Source organism: Muscardinus avellanarius, assembly GCF_963383645.1.
Source record: "Muscardinus avellanarius genome assembly, chromosome: 17".
Classification (NCBI taxonomy): domain Eukaryota; kingdom Metazoa; phylum Chordata; class Mammalia; order Rodentia; family Gliridae; genus Muscardinus; species Muscardinus avellanarius.
Window position 1 is genome coordinate 60,535,375 of NC_137803.1, and position 9,021 is coordinate 60,544,395.

The window sequence follows — 9,021 nt, forward strand, 5'->3', positions numbered from 1 at the left end:
TATCAGGTATTAGTGTCTACAGGGTCCCTCCATCTTTGGGCTCTGTACTTGGAGCCCTTCGGTATTTAAACATAGCTTCCTCAGCTCTCTCTGTCTCGTTGCCTCGATCACGCAGCAGGCAGACTTCTTGCACACGCACACCCAGCCTGGGCTTTGCACTTCTCCACTCATCCATCCCAGCATGCCTTGCAGATAGCCTCGCTTCCCTCTGGCCTCTTGCAAGTCTGGGCTGATAGACCTCCTGCTTACTGAGGTCTCCCTGGCTCCTGCGCCTTCCATGTATCTTCCCTGCTCTGTCTCTAATATTCCTGTCACCACTGGACTTGCTTTCTCTTCTACTTATTTGCTGTAGTTATCAGCACCCCGGGGACAAGTGTTTGAGACTGTCGGATACATTGCTCCCCCACCTCCAATGCCTGGCACTTCATAATACTCTCCTGCCTCCGGGCATTACTTCCACAGTAAAGCAACACAGTGACCATTTCTAAAATAAACTTGATTTGGATTTTCTTTGGTTCCCCCAAGTTATCTCGGTAGAACCATTAGAGGAGCTGGGCATGGGGTGCCTGCCCATAATCCCAGGATTTGGGAGGCTGAGACAGGAGGAGCTCAGGTTTGAGGCCAGCCTTGGTAACTTAGACTCTCGGCAAACTTTACAAAACTTGGTTTCAAACTAAAAAAATAAAACAGGGCTGGGGTGTATCTCAGAGTTAGAATACCCCTGGGTTCAATCCCCAGTACCAAAACCAAAACAAACCACAAAAACACACACACACACAAAACAAACCACTAAAAATACACGACAAAACCCTAAGAGGGCTGTGTTTGCATATAAATGACCAGTCCATACCTGAAAGGAGTTCTTGTCCTATTTTTCTGATTGATGTGATAAAACTAAGGAACAATTTGCCTGTACTGGTATGTCTGCATTCCCACAGTTTCAACCTGAGTTTTATTTAAATTACTTCTCAGCTTTAGAGAAAGAAACAGAAGGAGGGGAGGCTTCACTAAGAAACTAAAAATGAGTATACTTACTCTTGACTGAAAGAAGTATCGGCCTTTTATTTATTTATTTATTTATTTATTTATTTATTGGTAGGTCTGGGGATGGCACCCAGGGGCATTTGACCTCCGAGCTACACCCCCTGCCCTATTTTTTATTCTTTATTTTGAAACCGGGTCTCAGTAAGTTGCGGAGGGCCTCACTAAGTAGCCGAGGCTGTCCATGAACCGTGATCTTCAGGTCTCAGCCTCCCGAGTGCTGGGATAACAAGCGTGCGCCACCACGCCCGGCTCAGTATTGGCCTTATTTGAACTTGCCAACACACAAGCTTACTTACGTTCCTGTGCACACACGAGAGGATGAGTTCTTAAAAACGCTCTTTGATTTCTCTTTCCTTTAGGACAGCACTGTTTGGATCCAGATGCACATATATTGGATGTGTACCGCGTAAATCCTCACGCAGAATGGGTGATTAAGCCCCAAGGAAGTCTTTGAGTACCCCAAAATGGTTGCTGTCATGTATTATATGCCAAAAAGTTCCTGCATTTTGTAGGGGAGAAAAGACTGTGTGGCCTGTTTGTCCCCACAACCCGGGCTGCGTCTCGCCCCCACGGGGTAGGGCCTCCATCTCCAGTCTGATCAACTGTGGAAAAGGAGCTGGTTTGCCATTTGAGCTGAACTTCCGCATCTCGTTTCCTCCATAAAAGAACATGTGATCTTCTGGAGGAAAGGCCAGTGCAGGCTAGGGAACCTGAATGGTGTCCAGTATCTGCCTCCGCAGCAGAAACCAACTTGGCCCTCTAGCTGCAGAGAAGTGGCACTTCTTTCTGGCACCAAAGAGAGAGGGAGGTCCTTTTTATACTTATATGATATACATATATTGACTTTTTTTTTAGCAAGAATGCCAGAAACCGCCTTAATTTCTGCTTCATCGAAGAATCCAGATCTGCTTTCCAAAGGGAATGGGTTTCCAAAGTGAATCACAATATTGAAGCTCCGACTCGCTTCTGAACTGGGGCAGGAGGAACTTTGGCCTAAAGAAAACCGTGTTGTGATGTATGTTATACTACGTGGTGACTGTCGGCATTCTGGTGCAAGTGAGCACTTCCCTGTGGTTAAGTACTGAACCTGGATCTTTAGTAGCTTGTTGTCTAGAGCACAGGGCCCTTTGCCAGACTTGATTTGTCAAAGGGCATCTTGTGCTTTTGTGGCCTTCTTCCTAGTCACAGTCCAGAGCCGGTTTCCTTATCCTGGTGCTCAATGATCATCTTTCCATGTGCTGGGCACAGGTTTCCGTGAGTGTGTGTGTGTGCGTGTGTGTGTGTGTTGTTGTTGTTGTTGTTGGGGATGGAACCCAGGGCCTCGAGTATGTAAGATAAATTGCCTTTTTTGATCAAAATTACCATTTTTTACATTTCCTTCTTACAGTCATTTTTGCAGGAAAATTCAGAGCTGCTTGTACTCAAGAGTGCTGCAAAATAGCACTGGATGTGGGTTTCCTAAACCTTACAAGCAGATTTTGCTTCTTTCTTTGCTGCGGCACGGTGGATTCGCACTGGGCCGTGGAACATGAGGCCCGGTTGGTCAGCTGAACACTGGCTTGCTGTGGAGATCGTGCAGGCCCATTCTCTAGGCTGCTGTTGGCCAGAGCACACAGCCCTCCTGTTTCTCATTTAGAGTGATCCTAGGATGTTCTGAAGGGTTGGACAGCTGTGCCTTTCATCTCGAGATTGCTGCCATAGCCCTTCTAGGGCTAGCTGGAAATGGGGGCCGAATTCTCATTTACTCCATGCATGTATTTTTGCTGGGAACTCAAAGATGGTGATTTTGATGGACTTTTATCAATTTCAGTTAGAGTTAAGGCCCAAATGACTATCACTTGAGATTCAAACGGAGCTCAATCATAAATGCAGAAAACATTTTTTGACCTGTTTACCAAGTCTCAACATATAATATGATAACATTTTAAGTGCCTATATGGAAGAAATCTTTTACATGTTACCTTATTCTTTGATGTCTACACAAAACATTCGCATTGCCCAACGTGTAGATAAGGCATTTTTGACCTTTAGGATTTTGTTGTATTTTTATGGGAAACACTATGACTCATTTATTCAACTTGTCTGAGAGTTTTTATTCGCCCTCAAAGTCATTAGAAACTAAACATGTATTCAGTAGGTTTCCATTTGTTTCTTGTATTTCATCAACTCTCAGTGTATAGCTGCTTGGTGGCGTGAGAGTTTACATAATGAATTTCAGAGTCTGAAAAGAAGCTTTTATCAGTTTTGCAATTCAAACAACAGAAATAAACATTTCACTTTAGGTAGCTGCCAGATCTCACGATATAACATAGCAGTCACTTATGCTCATGTGTGGAAGAAATTCTTCTGATGCCTTCTTTAACCTCTGTCACTATCTGAAAACTGACCGAGGTTTCTTACGGTGTTTCCTCCCATGAGACGAGTTAATCTCTGTTGTGTTTATACAGGAAATTCAAGGACCTATTCATTTAATTTTTGATCTTGGAGTTTTTATTACATTTCAGTTTCTACACTACAACCTCTACAAAAGTTTTGAAGGTTTTCAGATTTATTACAACTCATCGCCAGTCTGAAATTCAAGAACCCTATCGCCTAAGTATTGAAAGAGCCCTTGCCTCATCAAGAGCTTGTTTTTCAAAATTAGGTAGCCAGTGTATAAAAGTGAATAGTAATAGTATATTTGCAAACAAAAGGTCAGATGCTCAGCCTGTGAATGCTCTTCTTAATGGCTGCACACCTCACCCCATCCCACGTGCTCTTGGTACACATTAAGGGAAACGGTATCCTCCAAGAAAGAGTGAGAGGGAACTCGCTTTGAAGAGCACTTGTTCAGGAAAAGACTCAGAGCTGGCTCGTCTCTTCCTCCAACTGCAGAAGAGGACCCCTGTGTTAAGAGCTCCCTTGGGGACACGATTCTTGGAGCCAGTGGTTCTTGAACAAACTGGAATCTCCATTCTTGACAACATACAGACAGTATAAACTACCTCACTTGCCTTTTTTTTTTGGGGGGGGGAGACTAGTGGACTTTAACATAATTTTGTTACAAACTGTCTTTTATTATTTAAGTCACTTCAGTTAGGTTTTATTGTGCATTTATTAATACACATTTAGTGATGTAAAATATTTTTAGCAAAAGCTTTAAAACCAAAAATACTCTGTGACCTGTAGCGTCCCCTGAGAGCACCCCTGTCTCTTAGCAATTGTCTTGTGTGTCTGACCATGTGGAGGCAGGTTTTCAGGAGCAGGAATTCATGTCCATCCTTCCAGGCGTTTTCAACTTCTGTCCACGTGTTTCATTTAACTGAAAAGCGATGAGATTCAAATAGCCTTCAACTTCTTCACATATTACTATTGCCTGAAAAGACTGTATATTATGGGAGTAAATAGTTGTGACATTTTTCAACTGTTTTCCATAAACATGTCACTTAATAATAAATAATATGACATGGGATTAGAAAGTCTCTTTCAAACATGTATACTCTCTCTCTCTCTCTCTCTCTCTCTCTCTCTCTCTCTCTAGTTTTAAAATAACATCTTTTCTTTCAGGCACCTTCCAACTCTCTTCCAAGGTTGTATAAACCAAAGTCTCACATGTTGCTTGACAATGCCAATGTCGTGTGTTTTCTCCCTTCTTGAAGGTTAATATTGACCCCTTTGTGCCTCTATCTTTCATTGTTAGGTAGAATGTGTATGTTGCATTTTATCCATTAAAATAAAGAGAAAAGCTAAAAACATTACCGCAAGAATCCTCATATATGGTGAGTCTGAGGACATGGTGGTGGGCAGGTGGAGTCTTGAGGTGGGAAGGCTGGTGTCTGAGCCCATCTCTGCCCAATGAGAGCTTTGTGCAAAAGCCACTTGAAGCCATGGTAATGGTGGGTAGTTGAGAATGAAGGATTAAACTGAATAAGCAGCAATGAGTTCCTAAATGTGTTTGAGTTAGCGTTCTGTCTAGGCAGGTTTTTAGAACACTTTATGTACATGCACATATTTACATACGCTCATCCATACATGTATGATCCTTCCAATAAAAAAGTCACTTGACAAAGTTCAGTGCCATTCTGGGCGATTGCGCTGACATCTTGTTGAATTTCTAGGGTAGTGGAGCTGTAGACCTGTCCTGGAGCATAATTCTACCATCACTGTTCTTATTCCATCACCCGGAGCTCCAATCCAACCGTCTAATAACCATTTGCAAGCACAAGTCCCAAGATCAGTAAGATGATACCAATACTGACAGTGTAAATATAAACATCTGTTGCTAAGCAGGGTTGTGGATGATTTTCCCTAGTTTCATTTATCTTTCATTGCTCTGTTTACACGAGAGTGACTTACCAGTTCTATAAAAGATATCTTAGAATAGTTGTAATTTCATCCAGTTCTAACAAGTAATGCAGTTATTTATTCTACCTCTGAGTTACAACTCCAGCCCCCTTTCATTTTTTTTTTTCTGAAACAGGGTCTTGCTAAGTTGCCGAATGCCTTGCTAAGTTTGTGAGACTGGCCTCAAACCTGTGATCATCTTGTCTCAGCCTCCCAAGTACTGGGATTACAGGCATATGCCACCACGCTTGGTTCACCCCACAACTCTTGACTCCACAATGAAATAGTTTAAGAAGTATGATTCTATATGTAGACAATAGTCACAAAACATACCGAACACAAAAACTTGGGACTTAGCAAGTTAACACTACCACATGCCCATTCTGTCAGTAGTTGAAGGCGTAAACACTCACAAGTGATAGAGTCCTAGGATGCCGTGTTGGCCACCGCGCCCTTGAAGGAGTAGGGAAATGTATACATTTCGAGAGTTTCCCTGGTCACACCAGACAGTAACTTATTTCTGTTTTAGATGCCATGTGAAGTGTTTAGGCCAAGATTTCAAAGCGCCCGTCAAGGAGCAAGACAGGGTCAGTTACAGTGGATGTGCGCCTTGACAATCCACAGAGCAAGGACGCCGAGGAACGGAGCTCCGTGGCCTCGCTCTGCCCACTACACCCCAAACCGCACACCTGCACCTCCCAGCACCCACAGCGAGGCAATGATCGTATCTTTCAAGGCAGAAAGGCAACAGAGATCAGTTTTATAGCACACGTATGCAGCATCAGATCTACGTTCAGTTACTTAAATCAATGCTCTCTAGCTAAACAAGAAGAAAAGGGAGTTAGACGGTTAACTAAGGTCAGTCTCATAGGTCAGAGGAAAGGTTATGTTAACCCTTCATTTACCATCCTCCTGATATGTGACTTATGTTCAACCCACAGCAAACAAGGTGTCTGTGAAGAGATGCACATATGCACAGCAGGACTCGGCTTTGTCACGGGGACAGCAGTCTCCCTGGCGTCTCTGCACCAACCCAGCTATCATATGTCAAATTAATTGCGTATTTTTATCCTGGGGCTAATGGACGTAATCACAAGACAGTATTTAACAGTCGTATCATAGCACAGCACAATTTTTACTTAGTTTAGCAGAAACGTTCCCTTTTAAACATTCAAGTTTCAAACTGCATTTTAAAATCTTTACACCAAAATCTATCCCACCCACATCAAGAAATGACTTAGTGTTTAGCAACTTTATTTTAGTTCCTTAAGTAAGAAATCTCATGGTCCTCTTAAAAACTTTGCCTGTCATGTCTCACACTGGCCCATTAGTAAGTCTGAATAATCAGGTTTTTTGTTGTTTGTTTGGGTATGAGGGGTTGAGCACATCTGCTCAGCTATTCTATCTCCAAGCTATTCCCCAGCCCTATTTTATTTTTTATTTTGAAACAGGGTCATGCTAAATTGCTGATGCTGGCCTCGATCCTACAATCCTCCTGTCTCAGCCTCCATGCGTGGGGATTACGGGTTGTACCACCATAGCCCACTAATAAGTTTAAAAGAGCGGTTGCAATCCGCCATGAAGAACGCAGGCTTGCCCAAGTCTTCCAGCTCACACTTCTCTCAGGTTTATTTTCCTCTTGTTTGGCACACGTTTACAAGGCACACCATGACACATCAGTACATACGTGCATCTCGCGAAGATCAAATTAGAGCAGTTAGCATACCCATCACTTTAACATGTATCAGTCATTTGAGAGCACTCAAAGTCCACTCATCTAGCTATTTTCAAGTATATATTTTACTCCTGTGCAGTAAACAAACACCAGAACTCAGTCCTCCTAGTCGACTCTGACTTAGCACCTAGAGACCAGACTCCCTCCAACCCCCTCCCCAGCCGCTGGTGGCTGCCATCCTGCTGGCAAATTCTATGAGATCAGCTCTTTATGATTTTACAGCCAGGCGTGGTGGCACACATGTGTAATCCTTGCGCTTGGGAGGCGGAGACAGGAGGATCGCGCTGGTTTGAAGCCAGCCGTGCTGGCTTAAGAGACCCTTTCCAAATAAAATATAAAATAGGTCTGGGAGTGAAGCCCAGAGGTAGAAGGGTTCCATCCCCATTACCACCAAAAAAAAAAAAAAAAAATTTACATCCAGGCATGGTAGCGCATGCTTATAATCCCCGCGCTTGGGAGGCAGAGACAAGAGAATCACGCAGGTTCAAAACCAGCTGCACTGGCTTAAGAGACCCTGTTTCCAAATTTAAAAAATATAAAATAGGTCTGGAAGTGTAGCCTGGAGGTAGATTTACAGGATCCCCAGTACCACCAAAAAAAAAAAAAAAAAATTATAGATGAGTGTGATCTAGCACTTTTCAACATCTCAATTAGCTTTTCTTTTCTTTTCTTTCTTTTTTTTGGTGATACTGGGGATGGAACCCAGGGGCCTTCTACCTCCAGGCAATGTTTTCAGACCTGTTTTATATTTTATTTGGAAACAGGGTCTCTTAAGCCAGCTGAGGCTGGCTTCAAACCTGTGCGATCCTCCAATCTCAGCCTCCCAAGCGCAGGGATTACAAGCGTGCACCACCACGCCGCACATTCGACTAGCATTTTTATGATCATGGATAATTTTACTCAACTTTCCTGGCGTTTGTCACTAGACGGAGCAGAGAATTTCAATTAAATTTCTAAGTGTGGTTAAGGCACTAAACTTCAGGGGACAGTTCAAATAATGCTATGTCCGCGTATGAAGATATCACTACTGACGGACGTCACTAACATGGATGGGGAGGGAGGGAGATAGGGAGACGTGAAGGGAAATGCACCAGTGTGCGTGTTTGTTTGGTTTTTGTTTGCGTCATACTAGGGACTGAACCAGGGGGCATTCTAGCTCCAAGGTATACCCAGAGCACTTTTAAAAATTTTTTGTTTGGAAACAGGGTCTCACTAGGTTGCTGAACTTTTAACAGCTCACGTGGCCTCCTGGCCCTCATCAGCTCTGCTTCACTTGAGGGATGACCGCCTCTTTTTGAGTCTGTCTGTCTGTCTGTCTGTCCTCCCCCTGCCATCCACCCAGGTACAAATGTGGCTTTATTGTACGATGATGCAGCTTCTGGCTCTTGGCTCAGAGAATAGAAACTGAGCAACAAGAAGGCAGCTGCTTTCCCATCCTTCTTTCATGGCAGACCCAAACAAGTTTGGGAGGTCATAGAAACTGTCCTCCCATGGTATAGGTTTCTGCCCTGTACCAATACGGGATTTTTCCTGCTCCATGGCTAATGAGGTTGTTGTACCCACGCACCCAGCTAACTGGTGACTTTGGGGACATGCTTAGGTTGCTGTTCCCCAGAGCTTGAGAAAGCAGTGCCCGCCCTCCCCTTCTAGCAGGCCTGGAAAGCTCTGGCCAAGCTGAAACCCAATGACAGCAGGCCATTCTTTCATTTCCAGCCATCTGTGCGGAGCATGGTTTGACAGCAAAGTGCACAGAGAGAACAGCAAGGGCCCAGATTTCCAGGAGCTGCCTGCACCCCAAGGTAGCCTTGCCTTTTTCCTCCCAGCAATAAATTACACCTTCCCTGCACTCAGGCATGCTAGTCATCTAATGAGTGTTCCTCTGAAAGCTCACCGTCATGCTTGGCTTTCTGCAAAGCCTC

General features: G+C 43.8%; 1 protein-coding gene across 3 annotated transcripts in view; it reads left to right on the forward strand.

Moving 5' to 3' along the window:
- Positions 1-1,498, forward strand: part of ARHGAP28 (Rho GTPase activating protein 28) — a gene marked incomplete at both ends in the record, with an annotated part of 189,561 nt that extends 188,063 nt beyond the window's left edge. For all 3 annotated transcript variants that reach the window (XM_080714420.1, XM_080714422.1, XM_080714421.1), the window contains one exon: positions 1,404-1,498. In XM_080714420.1, the coding sequence (XP_080570546.1) occupies positions 1,404-1,498 (95 nt within the window). The remainder of the gene's footprint in view (positions 1-1,403) is intronic.
- Between the last annotated feature and the right edge of the window lie 7,523 nt (positions 1,499-9,021).